This window comes from Ostrea edulis, chromosome 5 (assembly GCF_947568905.1).
Source record: "Ostrea edulis chromosome 5, xbOstEdul1.1, whole genome shotgun sequence".
Lineage (NCBI taxonomy): Eukaryota > Metazoa > Mollusca > Bivalvia > Ostreida > Ostreidae > Ostrea > Ostrea edulis.
This window is the reverse complement of record NC_079168.1, coordinates 31505041-31526825: the sequence shown is the minus strand read 5'-3', so window position 1 is coordinate 31526825 and position 21785 is coordinate 31505041. Positions and strand designations below refer to the sequence as shown.

Below are 21785 nucleotides of genomic sequence, written 5' to 3'. Positions count from 1 at the left end.
TTTTTTACTTTGCCATTATTCAAAACATGCTAAATCCATTGATCCGTTTTATGTGATTCTGTATTAGTTTTTTTTTTTTCTCTTCCCAATCCAACAGTATAGCAGGATGTCCAAGGACAACGTCTCCATTAGAAAGTTTGTCTACTGGCCAAACTTTGAACTCAGCGAAGATGGTAGCAACATAGAGGTGGGAACAGGGGCCGGTCTGGATGTCAAGGTTACGATCAGTAATAGCCTTGTTCAGTGTGTAGGACAACCTCTCACAGAAAAATGTCGCTGGTTCAAAATGAACATCGAATATCTGGCTGCAGGTACATAATTGTATATATATGTTGTAACATTAGGTCTTAGGTATTTGATTTATAAATTCATGTAGGTGTGAAAGCAGAGCTGCCCAAGCACGAGTAATGTATACCTGATGTTTATAAAGGTTGCAGTTAAGTAGAAGTATGTGTGAATACAGTCAAACTTCGTTATTTCGAACTCGATGAGACTGAGAAAAAACTTCGAGATATATGAGGATTCAAGATATCGAGGGTAAAATACTTTTTTCTTGTTGTTTATTTTAAAGAGTAAAAAGTGGTTTTGATTTCCAAATCACTTCTACACAATTCCATGGTATTTGAGATATATCTCAGTGTTCGAGATACCAACGTTCAGCTGTATTTTTATATTGCAGACTGTGTTTTTTGGTTTAAATAATCCATAATGTTCTCAGTAAAATTACATTTTGAAAAAACCACCTATTAGTCATTAAGGACACATGCAACAACTTTTTCTCTGTAATTACAATTAACTATATGACATACATTGTATTTTGGCAGTTACAGACACTAGGGCATCTATCATTTTAATCAACAACTGAACTCTTCTGTCTGTGTGATTCCCTAATCAGGAAATCACAATGCACGTCAGCATATTGTGACTGTAAATTGTAAATATCAACTTGTTTTGCAAAAAATTCATATCCTCAATTTTAAGGAGGAATGCTACAGCAAAGAAATTTGATATGGATGAAAAGTGGAGGATATGTGCAACAATATTTTGAAATTGAAAACTTTCAAATTTACTTTATTTAGTCAAAAAATGCAGTTTTAGTAGAAAGCAATCTGGGGGGAAAAAATGTAAAACCCTGCTGGACTCAAACCCGCGATCTACATTTCAGCGGTCGACATGCTAACCTACTGAGCTACTCAGCTAGGCAATAATCTTTGAAATGAATAAACAAATATTGCTGATATTTATATTTTCATCCATGTTTTAAAAGGAAGTCAGCCATTGTGACGATGTAGAGTACGTACTTCCTTAAAAGTGATAATTACATATTTACTTTTTATACAGAGGTACAACTAGATTTTTAGGAATTGCATTAATTTGCTTATAGTACCTGTTGAATTCTTACAATTTCAATGTATATCATTCTAGGTTCCTTTATAATGCTTGGGCTGAACCCAGGCTGTTTGACGGGAATTCCTGAGTGGGACAGATACAAGTCTGTGAGATACGTCAGTGACACAGGCGGGGTCCTTAGTCAGGGGGTGGGGGAGAACACTCACGTCAAATTTGGTGCAGGTAAGATAATCAATTATACATGTATATGACAGGTAAGATAATTGATTATATATGACAGGTAAGGTAATTAATGTGCTCAGTGGACACCCAAAAGTCTAAACAGTGATGGAATCTGAGGATTTCGAACCTGAATCTCTAGTCAGCTGGTCTACCAACTGAACTATCTGGCCACCGGTGATCAAACCCGGCTGACTGCCAGATTCCTCCCTCTTTAGATGTCTTCACACACTCGAAGACATCAATCCAAGATCTTCATCCCCTGGCAGGCCTTTTTTGTCAGTTGCAGGGGCTGGTCTACAACGTACACCATATGTAACAGGAAAGGGAGAAAATACAACAGACCAGATCAGGATTTGAACCTGGGCCCCCTGAATCTCTAGTCAGGTGCTCTACCAATTGAGCTATCTGGCCAATGTCGATCGAATCTATCTGACAACCACACATTATCAAAATATTATTGAAGGAAATGTCTGTGCTGAACATCTGATTTTCACTGTCAATCAAAGAGACAAACAGCCATAATGATTATATAACTATATATCAATTTGTGTATCAGACCCTTGAAATGAAAACCAAAATAAAACACTTACACCATGAATGTGAAGTCTGATAAAAAGGTACATACTTATTGTATTAACTGATACTTCAAATCCGGGGGAAGTCTGTCAGGTTATTTCAGTTCCACTGTGAATCTCATTCATTCAGATTTTATGGTAATACATTGAGCATTTGTTTAATATACCAACTCACTGTATACACATTATCCATGGACTTTTCAAAGTAATGTAGTGGTCTGCCGCATTCGATCACACTGGTGGCCAGATAGCTCAGTTAATAGAGCACCTGACTAGAGATTCAGGGTGCCCAGGTTTGAATCCCAGTCTAGTCCATTGCAATTTCTCCCTTCCTGTTACAGTACAATATCAATAATTGGATCCAGCTACAATTGTTGTCGCATTGAATAAAGTGTTAATCTGATGCGACATCCACCTTCAATAAGCTAAAGTTATGATTTCATACCACTGTTATGATGATATACATGTAATCAGAAAGTGAATATCATAATTCATAAAGCCTGTAAAAAGGATTGGTGAATATAAAAGCATAATTTCTGGTATGTCAACTGGTAATTAGTAAATGAAAGTTATTAGTCATTGCCGAGATTGATATACATCATTAATTTGTGATAAATGCATAGTAAAAACCAGACAGCAATTCCTATCATGTGATCAAACAGATTTAGAAAATCTTAAGAAATTACTGTTTGATGTAATTTTGGAACACTGATTATAATTTCTCTGCATAATGAGTGTGAGCATTATTGTAGATAATAATAATAATAATATTTATTTATATAGCACCCTATATGACTATAAATAACCACTCTAAAGCGCTGCACACAATAAAAATGATACAGCATGTTATAAACGTAGTAAAAGGAAATTATGATAGCATTTAGACAGATAATATCATTAACAAAACAATGCTAGCAAAACATCAATAATGTGAAGTAAAATTACTAAAATCTAAAACATGATGTGCATGAAAAAAGTTGCACGCTATACAATCAAATGATATAAAATACAACAGTCGAAATAAATATACAATTATACACTTGAAAAGGTCATGGTAAAATGATGGTAAAGAAACCATAAAGATTTAACCACCTATAATACTAATAATATACAAGTCTAAAAAGATGTGTTTTAAATAATCCAGTAGAGACTCTTATATGAGTGTATATATCATTGTATTAATTGATAGGTGATGAGGTGGTGTGCTATGTAGAGAAGTTTTTCAAAGACAAGTGCCTGGTTAATTTTTTCACCAATGGGAAGCTTGTTTATCGCCACTGGGGGTACATGGATAAAGACAATGTGTACGCCACCATTGGAGTGAAGTTTGGTCCAGCTCATCTGATTGTTCAGTGGCCCAAACCCGGAGATTTCAAAATGGACACGGCAAGTTTCATTTCTACGCAAGTGTCATCAGGTTTTTCCTGATTGTATATCCGTGTATGTAAATTGATTGATTGTATATTGTTTAATGTTCCTCTTAAGAATTTTTCACACATATGCAGACGTCACCATTGCCCGTGAAGGGCTGCAAAATTTAGGCCTTATATGCTCGGCACTTACAGCCTTTGAGCAGGGAGGGATCTTTATTGTGCCACATCGGTTTTTATGGTCTCATTTGAAAGGACTGCCCCATTTAGTTGCCTCTTACGACAAGCAAAGGGTACTGAGGACCTATTCTAAACCAAATCCCCATGGAATTCCATGCATGTAAAAGTGTTGCACTGTTGCTTCTGACACAACATATGCAACTTTAATTTGTATAAGAGCTGTCTTTATTTATCATGACTTTGACATTGCAGACATCTCTAGAAAACTGGATTTGTCCAAGAGCTGCCATCACCACTAAGAATGACACAAAAATCATGGAACTGACAAATACCATCGGCAATAAGTCCTGTTACTCTGCTCAAGGACCCAGGCCATTGTCCAAAAGTAAGTAAGAGAAAATTGTCTAGAAACCTCGAGACAGTCTATGAAGTAACATGAACAACAATGATTTCCACACAGACAAATTTTTTTGAAAAAATATCGATATCATAGAGCAAAATATATTGACAGAAGCTCATTTTAGAGATTTTATTATTTGTTTTGTAAAAATCTAAGTTTACCATAGACATTTATATCACTTTTCAAGTATTCATTAGGTAAAATGTGTTCTTAAAGGTGACTGTGCAAAATTAAGATGCTTTATATTACAAAATTAACATAAAAAGACTCGAGTCTTTAATTTATTTACATAACACAGAGTTAAGGCTAAAATATTGCTCCTATTTTTGCATTCAGAAGGTAAAAATTTTGGCTATCAACATTAAATGAGTTATATTTTCAATGTTTAACATCAAAAATGAAAAAATATTTTTTTCAAAAAACCATGAACCACAAAATATATCAATAATTGATATGATACATCAAATTGAATAGATTTTTTAAAACAAAATATATCGATATTTTATCAGATGATAGGTAACAATAAATCAACCATAAATATACTGAATTCTTCAAAACAAAATATATTGATAAATCTCTTAAGGTGGGTCCTTAGTCCTGGATTTTTGGGGTTTAGGTAGCATTTTTTTGTTTGGAATCAATAGATTAACATGCAGAGTAATGAGAAAAGGCAAATTAGTTAAGGATTTTCAGATTTATTTTCATTACAGACACTACTTAAGTAATGTACCCCTATGTAGATTTTTATGAAATTCATATTGGAAACAGTTATCTGTTATTTTAAAATAAAAACAACAACAAAAATTTTAAATTGCATTTATTTATCAGGAAACATGTCAATAACTAAAACACATGTCATTTTCAATATGTTCATCAAGTTTTAGTATAATAAGTGGAAAATTATTGAATTAGCCTTATTCTCCAAAATGTTGAAAAACAAACAAATATGGACATAATTTCCTTATAGCATCGTTTACATATCATTTTTTCTGTTTATATTAGTAGATGTACATCTGTTATAGTTATTTATGAAAAAAAATCCATACCTTTCCTTAATAATTTCAAATCTATAGCTTCCAGAGTATGTATACCCCCCCCCCCCCCAAAAAAAAACCCTTAAGTCTGGCACCATACAACTCAGCTATTCAAAACCACTCCTGGATTAAAATTTTATGTAATTTCATGAAAAGACACAGATAATAATTCCTTATCACCTTGGTAAAATGTTTGAAAAATATAGGAAATCTATTGCATAATGGACTTGATAAATAATTTAATGAAAACAGAGTTATTGTCCTTGGAGTCAATATTTTGAAACGCATCATTGACTATTCAAATATAACTAAGACTTTTGAAATATTTTATGGCTAACAAGATTTTTTACAATAACTATTGAAAAAGACTCCAACAAAATTTATGTTCCAGTCATTAAATTATTGACTTTGCACAATCTTATGACGTCACAGGAGTGTGGAACTACGTTAAAACCAAAATAATTGATATGATTATTAAACAAAATATATCAATCTCATAAAAACAAAATATATTGATATAATTATTAAACAAAATATATCAATCTCATAAAAACAAAATATATTGATATGATCATTAAACAAAATATATCAATCTCATAAAAACAAAATATATTGATATGATTATTAAACAAAATATATCAAAATCATGAAAACAAAATATATTGATATGATTATTAAACAAAATATATCAAAATCATAAAAACAAAATATATTGATATGATATTATTAAACAAAATATATCAAATTCATAAAAAAAAAATGTGGAGAACTTATATAGAGAGGCAAAAAAGGTAAAATGACAAATCATATGAAGATCTAGACTAATTTATATTCTTCTTTTTTTTTTTTAGATCCCAGTTATTTTGAAATCAAAATACAGGACAAAAAGTCGGTGTGTCCAGCCATCGGACTGACCAGTGCTCTGCTGTCCACCGGAATGTTCTACGCATGTGGCTGGGGTGATGAGGATGGGAAACCCACCTTTGGTTACCATGGGCAGGATGGCTGCATGAAGAAAAACATGTTTGATGGTATGTTCTGGGTTTGTAAAATAATAATCACGGACTTTCCCTTGTCTTGAAGTGATAACTTGGTTAATCATCTGAAAAGAACACATTGATCAGAACTCTGCATCTATATACATACTGTAGTTACTAAGGAATGCTATGAAGTCCCCAAATCTTTGATTTCTTTTACAACTATCAGGGTGAGAAAGCACTAAGTAGACCCCCCAGCCCCCACCCTATCTATATTTCCCAATATTCAGTCAATAACATTTGTCTGTATAACCCAGGTATAGTATTTACTGTAAACCAACTTTTCAAAGAAATTGTCTTTAAAAAAGCAAGAACCTAATCATCACAAATTTTTCTCACCGTGAACCAGTCCATAATGTCTGTTGTATTTGTTTAAGATTATTTCGGTCGCGAAAATTAGTTACCGTGAACCAGTTCATCACAGGTAAATCATGAAATAAAGTTGTCGTGAATAAACATTGATTTACAGTAGTCAATAACATATCTGTAATACCCAGTATATAACTTAATACAGTGAAACATTACCCGGAGTTATCTAGTTCATTTTTTTTTTTACTAGAATAGATTGAAATATTACAAAATCATTTTGGTTTCGTTGGGGAGTGAAGTTTATTTTTCTCTCCAGTAATATATTGATCACTAAACCTTGTCGAGTTTAAACTAATATAATGCTTTACTCTCAAAATGTAAAATTGTTTTTCAGGTTGTGTTGCACAGAATACGGATTGGAAATGTGAAAATGGGGATAGAATGGGATGCGGAGTTGTGATTGATGACAGGAAGCTGTCCACCAGACACCCAGATGAGACCCCGGCTTATATTTTTGCTACAAAGAATGGAAAGGTTATACATGTACAGGGGGATATCCTTCCTGAGGCTGGATACTACCCAACCATATCATTTCTAGACAAAGGTATTACCTTTTATTTCATTCCAGGAATATAATAATAACAATAATGATATTTATTTACATAGCGCCCTAAATGACTATAAATAACCACTCTAAAGCGCTGCACACAATAAAAATGATACAGCATGTTATAAAAGTAGTAAAAGAAAATTATAATATACAGAGTTATCACCCTTCTCTTCTGATACAGTAGTCGTGATGATAGTTATCCAGTTGGCTTCTGGACCTTTATAGTTTGCATGTCTGTTCAAGACATTCTGTAACAGGGCTAGAAATGATTATTTTTATTCACCGGTTACTTGAGCTACCAACTTAAATTTGTAATGGTCAATTGAGAATGTTTACTATTCCTTTGAACCACGTACTGGATATGAAAATGACCGGTCCAAATTCATGAACAAGAGAGTTTGATCAAGAATAGCAACTTGACTCTCCTACCACGAAATCTTGAAGGCCTCAAGAACTGATGAAGCTTTTACAAATTCATGAAAATCTGATAATAGGAAAAACATTCTGTGGACTGTGTAAAGAGGGTTATTTTTTCCTCCATGTTGATTTTGCCTTCAATCTACACTTGCAGACGGTTTTGCTACAGTTTAAGTTTGCAATAGAAAAGTCTGTTCAAAACGAGCATTAAGACTGAACTAAACTAATATTAAATCTTACGTTGCCCCATATTGCACTCACTTTTATTATAATTTCAATATGTATAGACATTTTGTTTGTTATTAACTTTTGCAGTTTAGTTTTAGTATTAATAGTTTGTATTTTATTTACATGTAGTTTTCGTTTCTATGTAAATATTAATTCTCTTGTCCTGAAGAAGGGACTGGTTGTTCTGAAAATTTGACAATTTAATATTGTTGGTGTCGTTGGTCATCTTTAGTGCTTTTTATGTATGTATATAAAATTTCACGAAACGGCTATTTCTATCTGGAACAGGCAGCTGTGTAACAGTGAAGTATCCGGCTGACCCTCCAATGATGGACCTTGATATGGAGAATCAAATCAACTTACAGAGAAGCATCTTAACAGAATTCAAAATGTCCAACCGCATAATGTTCGAGTCCTTTGAGAACTACCGAGGAGCTAAATTTTCCTTGGTGATACATGAAGAAGATGATAATATTCTCAGAGGCATCATGTGCTTGAGGAGGGCCTTTAAGCAAAACGATTACTTCCAGTTAACCACTAGTCAACCTCGTATGTGGGTTTTGTGTCGGAGTTTTATTTGTAATTGATGTCCCAGGTGTTTTACCAAAATCATATTAATTTCTCTAGTTTTACCAACATTACATAACTAACCAGTCTGCCTGTTAAACTAAATTTAGTCAAACTTAATGAAATCACTACAATTTCATCCTTTTTTGATATAATATACATTGTATGGATGATGAGAACTCAATATTTCATGTGGATTCAGTGCAGTGGGAATGTAGATTAAATTCATCATAACGGACCATATTTTTTGTTCATGTTTTAGGTGACATTATCAGACATTTGTTGGAAATCTTTCTCGTACTCTTTCTAACCATTTTCACACATACGTCTTGCAATTAAAAATGGAAGTCATGTATAATATCAGTATATCTATTACGTGATGTTTTTCAGGAAGTGTTCAGATGGGTTTCATGGAATACAGTTCCACGTGGGATGACAAAGAGAATTGTCTGTTAAGTTTTGATAACAGCAGCATTACACATAGAGAATATCTCATCAAAACCAAGAACATCAGCTCAGGTAATGTCTGCTTCAACCATGTCACACATAGCGCGGCTATATAGATCGCGTATACCGGGTATGTTTGTTATATAGATCGCATATACCAGGTATGTTTGTTATATAGATCGCGTATACCGGGTATGTTTGTTATATAGATCGCGTATACCGGGTATGTTTGTTATATAGATTGCGTATACCGGGTATGTTTGTTATATAGATCGCGTATACCGGGTATGTTTGTTATATAGATCGCGTATACCAGGTATGTTTGTTATATAGATCACGTATACCAGGTATGTTTGTTATAATTCAGGGTCACACATAGCGCGGCTATATACATTGTAGATCATGTATACCGGGTATGTTTGTTATTCAGGGGGGTGAACTGGGGAGTCCAGCAACACTTAAGATCATTATACCAAGCAGTACATTTTCTATCATACAGCCCGATCGATCCAACTGCACTGATTTTTTGAGAATGTTAACTTTGTACATGTATTACTAACCTTTATTCAATCAAACTTTTTCAGCATTAAAAATCCTGACCTATTTTTAGGTACCTCTATGATATCAGCCTTAGTTTGGAAAGCCTATGACAAAAATGCAGTGGTGCTGTTCTTTGAGGGTGAAGTCCTTGATAAGAGACTATTGGGCCGCTGTGTGATAGAGAGCTCAGCACATCTAGAAATCTTCCCTGCCATCGCATTGACAGAAAATGCAGACTTTGAGGTTGAGTGGGATGAACGGGAGGCGTTGGATTTCAATATAGTAAGAAATACCAGAAATACTTTGTTATGTATACAGTAATACATACAGCCAACCTCCAGGGCCAGGGAAAAGCTGTTTGTTATAAACCAAACTTTGTTATATCCAACAAAATTTTCATTATTTTCCTCTTTTGGGGGAATAAATCCTTTCATTTTGCAATAAATATGAATTCATTATAAGTGTCTTTGTTATAAGGGTGTTTTACTGTAGCAAATGTTCATACATATTAGATAAGTAGACTTAAGTTGTTTATAATGCATTATTTTATATTTTGATATTTTGTCCGTAGGGATTCGAATTATACAGTGTACCCGAGCTTTTACCGAGCCAAATATAAAACCCTGGGAACTACTTCAACTCAATTAACTAATTTGCTTGATGTATATAGTTTGTTCAATCAATACAACTTTGGGCAGTACAGCCCCTCAGCATTTTAAAATGTAACAATAAGATGATACAGTTATCACTTAAGGAGTCTAAATGGGGGGGGGGGGGGTCAATATCAATCAAGTATTCCACAGTTTTGCATAATTGGAAAGTAGTACATGTATTAAACTATAACACTAAAGGCATCATACACACACATAAATATTAAGGCAACAATTCAGCATTACGTGATGCAAGAGCATAATGAAGATATTTTCCTAGAGCAAGTGTGTGTTGTGAGCCCAACAACTGAAGAAATTTATATGAACTTGATAATTTGTAATAGTATTCTTGAAGGTATTTTTTCCTTTAAATAGGAGTTTTTAGAACATTGAAGGATAAAATGAAATCCATCTTCAATTTGTTGGGGGTCACCTCACATAATCTATGATGCCTGTTCTCACCCTGACACTGTTGTATGTTTGTACAGGAGGACTTAGAGACGTGGATTTTACCTGACAATAGTCTGGTGGTGAAGGGAAACACGATATCGGTGATTGGTGAGGTGGAGTCCCTCCCAGTGTGTGCTCTGTCCTCAGAAAACCTGAAAAAGGAAGGTTTGTTACACTAAACTTTCACTAATTTACTCCATTAAGGGGATGGGATGTTTCTCAAGTCACTGCACAACTCAAACGAACTTAGGTCATTATTGTCATGACATACATAGGTTATGATTTTGAATAAGGTGTTATAAATGCCTGTTTATGTATTTATACACATTTTTGGATCTACCACTGCTAAATTTTGGCATTATTTGGTTTTTCAACAATGGATAGTTTGGAGGTTGTTTCCATGGAAACCAATTCATATATACCTATATAAAAATTGTCATTTTCAAAACAGGAGAGACCTGATCCTTTATATGATTGAATGATTTTGATAAAAATCTAATTACTTTCATCTCAGCCTCATATTGAACACTTCTCAGAATTGTTTGGCATGTAGAAGTAACAAGGTAAATACACAGACAGAAATCATTGATGCAGTGTATTAATTAGCATTGGACTAGCTACAGTTAAAATTCGATATCTCGAACACCGATATCTCAAATACCGGGGATATGTCAAAGTGATTCGGAAGTCCCAACCACTTATTCTAAATCTTTAAGTATTTTAGTTACCCTCGATATCTCAAATTCTCGGATATCTTAAAGTTCAAGATAACGAGGTGTGACTGTATTTGTAACAAAAGTGGGTACATATGTGCATGCATTGTAAAAAGACCCAGACTTTGAAGAAATGCTAAAGGAAAATTAAACAATGCCCATTGATAAGAAATTGTCAATCTGCATTCATACATGTAGGTCAATATTCTTTATCCAAGGTCAATATTCTGCATCCATGGGTCAATATTCTGCATCCATGGGTCAATATTCTGCACCCATGGATCAATATTCTGCACCCATGGGTCAATATTCTTCATCCATGGGTCAATATTCTGCATCCATGGGTCAATATTTTTCATCGATGGGTCAATATTCTGCATCCATGGGTCAATATTCTTCATCCTTGGGTCAATATTCTGCATCCATGGGTCAATATTCTTCATTGATGGGTCAATATTCTGCTTCCATGGGTCAATATTCTGCATCCATGGGTCAATATTCCTAATCATAATCCCAGAGGGATCAATCTGTTTTAGGGAAGTCCTACTTTGAAGTGACTCTGATGGAGACCTCTGGTCACACTTTCCCTGGGGTGGGCGTGTGTTCGGCCTCCTGTCCCACAGATGCCCTGGTGGGATACAGAGTCAACTGGATACAAAACATAGCACTCTATCTACACAAAGGTCATGTGCTTTATGGACAAGGTAAGTGTACATTTGGATATCAGTCACCTCAGTAGTAATCACTTTGACATATTGCATACTTGATTCCTATAAAATCCGGCCAAATCGAAAACTAAGCCCGGGCATTACCCAGGGACGCGCCAAGAATCAAGTGTCTCTGCAAAAGTACAGTAATAAAAATGTTCCCTTTCTATTGTATAAACAATGTTTGACATAGAAATGTTTTAGGATTTTTAAAGATCATATTTATTTCATCAGTGTATCTGAATTAAAAGCATTATGTCTTAGAATAAGTCACTCTTGATACAACTGTCTACAAGGACACCATTTTGAAGCCGCCTGAACCTATCAAATTTTTCCGGCTCAATCTAATCACCCAATGGGATGCGTGCCCAATTCCGGCTCACAATCAAGTGTGTTGCCGGTCATAACCGATTTACCCGAGTGTGCCAGCTGATTGTTAAAATCAAGTATATACTAATAGAAAGAAATCGCATAAAGAAATAGTAAACTGAACTCTTAAAGTTAAAGTCACCCTCGTGTGATGTCATGAAATTTTGCAACACAAGATAGTGCAAGATTATTTTGTATATTTTGTAATACAAGATATTTGATTTTACAGAGAAGAGTTTTGAGTGGACAGAAGAAGTGAAGGTAGGAGACACTGTGGGATGTCAGGTTATCTTCCCTGACAAGACAGACAAACTACAGAGGGCACTGGTCAAATTCTTTGTCAATGGTGTGTTTGTCTATAAAGAGGTGATTGGTGTCAACCCATCTGGACTGTTTGTAGCCTTGTGCTTTGAATCAGAAGGCATGTAATTTAGAATATCCAAACAGTTTTCACTTTCTTAAGCTACATAATATTTACTGGTGTTAATAATGGTACATTTATATCTTTCTCCATAACTATAGGAGACATGGTATCGATTGACTTTAACAAAGAGTCTCCAGCTGACATAGAACTCAAGAGGGATCTTTCCTTAGTCTTCAACAATTACCAAGAGGAACCAAGGAAGGTTCAAGAATACCATACTCTGTCTCGAAAGAAAACCATGTACGTCACACAACAGTCATTTGGACATTCATACGGTAAGTCAAAACTTTAAAATCAAATTTTATACATAGGCCATTCTTGGCACACTGATTCTGATTACAGAGAACTCCATTTACCTGATCAAGATATAGGGCTCACGGTGGGTGTGACCAGTCGACAGGGAATGCTTACTCCTCCTAGGCACCTGATCCCACCTCTATCCAGGGGTCCGTGTTTGCCCAACTCTCTATTTTGTATTGCTTAAAGGAGTCATGAGATTGATCACTGTTCGTTATCCTCGCCTTTCAGTGTGCTGTTGTTAAAATATAAACCCTAAAGTGAATCTTTGATCTTGCAATCTCACTAGTACCAGTAAAGATGAAATATATATGTATTCTAATCTGAAGTGTTTTCATGCTCTCACTAGTACCAGTAAAACATGAAATATACGAGTATTCTAATATGTAGTGTTTTCATGCTCTTGTAACGGTCAGCCGGAATCGATCGCCGGTGGCCAGATAGCTCAGTTGGTAGAGCACCTGACTAGAGATTCAGGGGGCCCGGGTTCAAATCCCAGTCTGGTCTGTTGCATTTTCTCCCTTCTAGTTACATTTGGTGCTGTAGACCAGCCCCTGGAACTGACAGGTGAAAATGCCTGCCAGGGGATAAAGACCCTGGGTGATGTCTTCAAGTGGGAAGACATTTAAGGAGGGAGGAGTGTAGCGGTCAGCCGGATTCGATCGCCGGTGGCCAGTTAGCTCAGTTGGTAGAGCACCTGACTAGAGATTCAGGGGGCCCGGGTTCGAATCCCGGTCAGTTGCATTTTCTCCCTTCCTGTTACTCTCACTAGCAGGGATATTTTTACCCCTTGAATCCAGGGACCAGAGCCTTCATTTTTGGGAGAAATAGTGATATTTGATTAAAACTGGGAAATGTGTTTCATAAAAAAAATGAGAAATGAACAAGCAAAATGTTAACCATTTGATATTTTATTATCAATGTGGCTGGCTTAAACAAGCTTTAATTTCTGGTTTGGGCAGAGAAAAAACTGTCACAAATTTTTTGCAACAGAGTGGCACTGATGTTGGATGACCCCTCATGGCATATTCTAATCAAAGCATCCATCATTTGGGAATTTTTTGGCATCATTTTGGGAAAAACACCTGCTTTTCAGCATTGGGAATGGGGCCGAATTTCAGCCCTCTACAGACCCTAGAAGAATCTCTGACTGACTAGTACCAGTAAAACATGAAATATACGTGTATTCTAACCTGTAGTGTTTTCATGCTTGTTTTACAGGTACTAAAACAGGTATCCCCCGTATCAGGGACCGCCCTATTTATGTTTATGTGTCTCACACGAACAGAGAAGGAACTAAGGCCAACACAATCTTTACTGAGTAAGTGAAGTACTGTACGCATAATTAATTATTTAAGCGGGATTCAGATTTCAGCACCATAAGCATTGAAGCAAGAGCTCTTAGTTTATGGCTATGCTAAAATACAAAAACAAATTATTCATTATCAAATTTACAAGAAATAGTGCATTAGCTCAGATTACGCCCAATTTTAAATATGTCAAAATAAGTACGCACACTTACATTACATTATTGCTAGGTAAGTTAATGTTGCTAGTCCAATCATTCAAGTCTTCTGATTTCTATTTAAGGTTAAAGTATCTCTTTTTATAATGAGGACTTCACAGTTAAGGAATTTATAGAATTTTTTTATGCGGTATACTTACATTGCATGTTGGTATTATATACTACATGTTTTAATTATATAACTTTGTTTTGTGTTGTATACTTATGTTTGCAATGTTTTGAATTGTACATGTATACCTATGTTTTGCATAATATGCCTATGTTTTGTATCCCATACCTATCTTTTATATCATATACCTATGTTTTGTATCCTATACCTATCTTTTATATCCTATACCTATGTTTTGTATCCTATACCTATGTTTTATATCCTATACCTATGTTTTGTATCCTATACCTATGTTTTGTATATTATACCTATGTTTTATATCCTATACCTATGTTTTGTATCCTATACCTATGTTTTATATCCTATACCTATGTTTTGTATCCTATACCTATGTTTTGTATCCTATACCTATGTTTTATATCCTATACCTATATGTTTTGTATCCTATACCTATGTTTTGTATCCTATACCTATGTTTTGTATCCTATACCTATGTTTTATATCCTATACCTATGTTTTGTATCCTATACCTATGTTTTGTATCCTATACCTATGTTTTGTATATTATACCTATGTTTTGTATCCCATACCTATCTTTTATATCATATACCTATGTTTTGTATCCTATACCTATGTTTTGTATCCTATACCTATGTTTTATATCCTATACCTATGTTTTATATCCTATACCTATGTTTTGTATCCTATACCTATGTTTTGTATCCTATACCTATGTTTTGTATCCTATACCTACATTGTATTGAATGCTGACACACACTACAAGAATCATGATATTGATATGAATTGATTCTCAATGCAGATTGACGTCCAGTGGCTTGTTAGTCGAGACGTCTGCATGGAATGCTACCCCAGCTGCCAAGCATAAGAAAATTAAAGATTGCGACATCGTGCTCATCTGTGTCTCTAAAACTTCTCTCAAGGACTCGGAACAGGGGATAGAGTGTCAAAGTATTGTAACAGAAAGTAAGCACTATTCACAATTAACTTTTCGAAAAATTAATGCAGACATGTCAAATCATCATATTTTTGTGGTAGACTTTTTCTCGTAATTATTTCCATGCTGTGGATGCATCCAAAACTTTTTAAAAAATCCTCTGGGATGGAGATCCCAAGAATGATAACTCTTTAACCATGAAATCATGACTCATGAAAATAAGTTAATACAAATTTATAACAGCATCAGATTAATAATAACATATCACATTTTGTTTCCTTGTTATGGGAGTGTAAACATGTTTTCATTGTTACACAGGCAAATAAAAAATGTCAAGTGAATTTCACGTAAAAATAGCATCAAATGTGAATTCACACGAAAAAATTACACATGAGGCTTGATTTTGCCTGTGTAGGGGGAATGTTAACGTATTGTGTTTTAACTTTTAGAGGATCGAGTGAACATATTGTGTTTTTATTGTAGATAAAAAACTGGTACCTGTATTGTTAGAAGAAATGAAATGGCCACCAGCAGGGAACTTCAAGTCCCACAACAAATTTTTTGCCAAATTTGAAAATGCGGTGTTCCACTTTGATCACACGATGGACTTTGCAAAGCTTGTGAATTACATCTGTGAATACATTACACAGGTCTGGCGACATCTTTGTTTGCTGCTTTATAAATATTTTGATTTGTATGCACAAAAAAGAATCTATAGCCTGTATTTAAGGAGGTATGTTACTTTGTGAATTAAGAAGGAATGCTACACCATTGAAAATTGATATGTACAAAAAGTGGAGGACTTGTACAACAATATTTTGAAATTGAAAACTTTCAAATTTACTTTATTTAGTCAGAAAATGCAGTTTTAGTAGAAAGCAATTAATCTGAAATTATTTTAAAACCGGTCAGCCCCTGCTTTTCTCGAACCCACGATTTACAGATCAGTATAGTCAATGTGCCAACCTACTGAGCTTAAGTCAGCTATAGGCAATGACTTTGAAATGAATAGACAAATTTTGCTGATATTTATATTTTTATCCCCCCCCCCCCCCCCCCCCCCCCCCCCCCCCCCCCCAAGAAGAGTGGCATATTGCTTTCTGCAACTGTTTGTCGTTCGATTGGTAGACCACATGTTGTCTGCTCAATATCTTGAGAACCATTCACTTGATCATAATGATATTTCATTTGTGGGTTTGTTATGAGTAGAAGCTGACCCTTATTGATTTTCAGGTCTAAAGGTCAAGAGTCAATCCACTGTGGACATAGGATTTAAGATACTGTCCACTCAATATCTTGAGACACCTTTCCTTGACAGACATCAAACTTGGTACACCGAAACATCTTGAGTAGTATATGACTCCTATTGATTTTGAGGTCACATGGTCAAAGGTCAAGGGTTAAACTGGACATAGGAATATGCTGTCCATTCAAATCTTGAGAACCCTTTGCTTGACAGACATAAACTTTGTACACTGGTACTTCATAAGGAGTAGATGACCCTTATAAAATTTGGTTCATATGGTCAAAGGTCAAGGGTTAAATTGGACACAGTAATATATTGTCTCCTATATTTAGCCGAGTTGCAACGAAGTTGAACTCGGCTATTGGTTTGGTGATGCGGGCGGGTTGGTGGGTGGGCGTCAACAATTGGTTTCCGGATGATAACTCAAAAAATGAACAAACTAATCAAATGAAACTTTGATATATTGTTGGGTACCAGGTAAGGAAGACCCCTATTGATTTTGGAGAAAAATGGTCAAAGGTCAAGGTCACAGTGACCAAAAATAGAATGAAAATTTCAGAAAAATTTGCTTTCTGGATGATAACTCAGAAAGTTTAAATCCGAATCAAATGAAACTTTAATATATTGTTGGATACCAGGAAAGGAAGACCCCTATTGATTTTGGAGAGAAAAGGTCAGAGGTCAAGGTCACAGTGACCGAATATAGAATGAAAATTTCAGAAAAATTTGGTTTCCAGATGATAACTCAGAAAGTTTAAATCCGAATCAAATGAAACTTTGATATATTGTTGGGTACCAGGTAAGAAAGACTCCTATTGATTTTGGAGAGAAAAAGGTCAAAGGTCAAGGTCACAGTGACCGAATATAGAATGAAAATTTCAGAAATATTTGGTTTCCGGATGATAACTCAGAATTTTAAATCCGAATCAAATGATACTTAAAGATATTGTTATGTACCAGATAAGGAAGACCCCTATTGATTTTGGAGAAAATAGGTCAAAGGTCAAGGTCACAGTGACCGAAAATAGATTAAAAATTTAAAAAAAAATTGGTTTCAGGAGGATAACTCGAAAAATTTTAATTTGAATCAAATGAAACTTGGATATATTGTTGGATACCAGCAAAGCAAGGTCCCTATTGATTTTGGAGAAAAAAGGTCAAAGGTCAAGGTCACAGTGACCGAAAATAGATTGAAAACTTCAGACAAATATGGTTTCTGGACAGTAACTCAAAAAGTTTAAAACTGAAATTAGTTCTTCACAATTATAAATATGCCACATCATTCCCGACTTTACAATGTATCCCATGCAACTCGGCTCATGCACCCCTGGGTGCATATATTGATATTTTAAGAATCATTTGCTTGATTGACACCCAACTTGGTACACTGGTACAGTATAAGGAGTAAACGACCCCTATTGATTTTTAGGACACATGGTCAATCCACTTTGGACATAGTTAGATATTGTCTGCTCAATATCTTGAATTGGTTTTGCACTACTAGCAATTAAATGCATGTGTATAACCCTTTTCAATTTTGCAACATGGGATGGTGGGGGGAATATATGTTTTACAAACATTTCTTGTCATTCATGTTCTAAAAGAAAGTCAGCCATTATGACGATGTAGAGTACCTCCTTAATACAAGAAATATTTAATCTTGCAATTCTGTTCTTGTCCATCTCTGCAGGGAGACAATGCAGCACCAAACCAGGAGGTGGTGACACTCATCCCAGGCATCAACTTTAGCAGAGGGCCTTTAGCTACTGTTGGACCCACACAAACACCACCAGGAAAACTCGCCAATCAAAAGGAATCTAACAAACCTGCTACATCTAAACCAGCCAGCCAGAAGGAGCCTTCCAAACCTTCAAAATCTGCAACAAAACCCAGCTCCAAGGGCTCTGAACCCAAGACGAAGTCCAACACCAAAGTCTGCCAGATTTTATGATTTGATTTGTTATTTTTATGGGAGTACTGCAGTTCTGCATTATACACCGTGTCAGTATTTTCAAAAGCTACACATACACATTTATGCAAAATGTACACAATATTTGCTTTTTACATGTTTTGATACTTTTCCCATAGAGTTCTACAGCAAATATCCAAGTTTTGCTGAGCCATAAAAACCTGCACTGTAGAAATCCGAGGACTATGAGATAATTCAATTGTGACATCACATGTTTACATTACTCAATGACTGTGATGTCACATTTGTTTACAAACAACGGAATCTTAAACACTTCTATCTGTAAATTTGTGCTTCTAGAATTAGAAGTGCATAGAATTTGCAGATTATGTAATAGAGGGTTTTGGAAATCCCCCCTCCTCAGTTGTTGTGTGGAAGCAGACCTTGCAAGCTCAATTCGCTTCACCTTGTAACAACCTCAAGCAGACGAATTTCCCTGATATTCAGTCAATACCCTATAAATAACAGTTATATGTAAACCAAGTATCACTCGTGATGACCTGATTCTCCACAGGGCAGAACCAAGACGTTTCATTCCAGCTCTCTATTTTGTATTGCTTATGGGAGTCGAGATGTTTGTTATCTTCAACTTTCATCCAGGACTTAAAACCTGGTTTAAAGTTTTTGAGTCCATATTCAGTACCTTAAATATTATAATTGTAAACATGATAAATACTGTCTGCGTTGGTGAACTTAGTTTAGCGATATCTGAAGAAAAATTTAAGTATTCTAAATGTAGCAAAATTGGATCCAATGCACAATTTGGCATAATCATGATTTTTTTTTATGCAGACTAAATATGTAATGGGGATAAAACAAAGACTTTCATGTTTTAGAGCAAGCATATGTTAGTGTGAATCGTTTGCTTCAGTAGTGACACTAAAATATGACCTCCGTCAAAACCAGGAAAAGTCATAGAGAGTATGTACAAAATACTTTAATATCTGTATTTTTACACGTTTTACTATATTGCTGGGTAATACATCATCTACTGATATTTATATACTGCTATATAACTTCATATAACTTGTATATTTAATGTTTTTATTATATGTTTACAGTGATTAATCTATTAATACATCATATTTTGTCTGTGATTTATCTATCAATACTCTTGACAAGTCGGCTGTGATATTTATTTTACCAGTATAGTCCACCGTTTTTTGAAAGAATTTTGCAGTGATGTTATTTTTCGGTGGTTATACAATTATTTTACAATTAACATGTATACCGGTACATAACTAATTATATCTAATGTTAATTGAGTTTTAATGTTAAACTTATGTTAATTATTCTCAGACTGGTGTTAAATCTATAATAATTAAATGTTTCTAAGCACCATTACCTGACAGTGCATAGGACACGAAAATTTGTTAAATATGTATTTATTTAATTGTCAATCTTTTCCTTAAAATGTTCTTTGTTAAAAACTATTTAACCAAAATCTGATATGTGATATAAGCCTTGTTGTACTGTACTTATTTAAGTGGTTTATAAAAGAGCCAAAAGTTGCTTTACATCATGAGTAGAAATTACAATGTACTTTCATTCCCTATAATTTAATGTAGTAAAACATACATATGTAATTTACGAGAGTATTTCTAAAGAAAATATGAATTTTATATGATACAGAGCAAGGAGAAATATTGCAAAATGGAAACGGGGGGGGGGGGGGGGGGGGGGGGGGGGGAGCTAAATGCATTGTGACATCATTCCTAAGACATATGGCGTGAATTAACAACAACTTTGTTAAAGAATGTTGATAGCATCAAGTGAAACAATCAAATTATGTTTAATTAGTAAAATTAAAATATATAACAATGTAAATATACATCATAAATCATCTCTTTACATAAGCATTGAACTGCTAGTCTATAAATTTAATATGCTTCAATATTATCCATGTATGTACTGGCTAGTAACTATCATTATCTATATTTGTTTTATTTTTTTAGCGATATGTATTTATATGAAGTTTATACAAGGTAACTACACATTTTAATCTGGAGCACATTTCATGTCACTAAACCAGTATTTGTAGGCATTAATCCAATAGAATGTGTGTTTTGTTTATTTATCTCCATTAGTTGCCATTAGCTGCAATAATGTAGCCCTATCCGATTTGTTTTATTCTGATGTTCTCTCCCCCCCAAAAAAAAAAAATCTGAGAGGGCTACATTATTGCAGCTAGTTGCCATGGATACATGTGATACAATAATTTGCCTCATCACTTGTCTATTAACAGATCCATTAACAATTTCAATACTGCTTCAGTTCATTTTGTCTTATAGTCAGTAATTATGTTCACTTGTTTTTTGTTGTTGGTTTTTTTTTTCTACAGGTGACACTTTGTACATATATGACCTGTAAAGGGTATTACTGTGCCAAAACTCTTCCCTGCCTCATATTGATTATTCAGTGAAAAAAGAAAGAAGTATCTTATATATGAATATACAGTCAAACCTCATTATCTTGAACTCAATGGGACAGAGGAAAATCTTTGTGATATCCAAGGATTCGGGGGTAAAATACTTAAAGAATAAGTAGTTGGGTCTCCTGAATCACTGACATATCCATGGTATTCGAGATATCGGTGTTCAAGATACCAAGGTTCAACTGTACTTAATTGCTAACTTTTCTGTTCCTTGACTTTTACATAAATTTGTAAAGTACATGTACTTGTCAGAATAAACTATGAATTTAATTCCTTTCTACGTGTTCTTGTTTGTGGAGAGCCTTCCGTACGAATTAGAAGTTCTCAGATGCTTGACCTTCACCTTGATGTGGTGCTTTTCATTACCTCGACAATACCTGTAGGCATCACTGATAATGAATAGTGTGCTGCCAAATAAGCATTGCTGAGTTTGTCAGTGATATTGACGGAAAAGACCCCATGAAAGATGCAAGTTACATGTAGCTGATTGTGAAGCATGGGGGTATGAAAGATGCAAGTTACATGTAGCTGATTGTGAAGCAAGGTGGGTACTTCGCACACAATGACAAAATAAAGAACATTGGTTGCCGTAGAGCATTCACGTTGTAACCAATAGGTTACAAGTTTGAGCCCTGCTCACGCCATGGCCGC

The 21785-nt window shown here is 34.7% G+C and overlaps 1 protein-coding gene and 1 long non-coding RNA gene across 2 annotated transcripts; one reads left to right on the top strand and one right to left on the bottom strand.

Moving 5' to 3' along the window:
* Positions 1 to 80: 80 nt before the first annotated feature.
* On the top strand, positions 81 to 21407 carry LOC125651222 (uncharacterized). Its single transcript, XM_056165779.1, has 17 exons — positions 81 to 311; positions 1426 to 1572; positions 3337 to 3533; positions 3950 to 4082; positions 5983 to 6162; positions 6872 to 7081; positions 8021 to 8281; positions 8690 to 8818; positions 9357 to 9568; positions 10425 to 10551; positions 11636 to 11803; positions 12405 to 12596; positions 12698 to 12874; positions 14118 to 14217; positions 15351 to 15514; positions 15969 to 16135; positions 18422 to 21407. Exons 1-17 carry the CDS (start codon positions 107 to 109, stop codon positions 18680 to 18682), a joined length of 3030 nt encoding a protein of 1009 aa, XP_056021754.1. The 5' UTR covers positions 81 to 106; the 3' UTR covers positions 18683 to 21407.
* Positions 6097 to 13217, bottom strand: LOC130054843 (uncharacterized). The gene is made up of 3 exons (XR_008803177.1): positions 12956 to 13217; positions 10450 to 10538; positions 6097 to 6233 (listed from the first exon to the last, which is right to left on the bottom strand). It is a non-coding gene; the product is annotated as an uncharacterized LOC130054843 (long non-coding RNA).
* Positions 21408 to 21785: the final 378 nt, after the last annotated feature.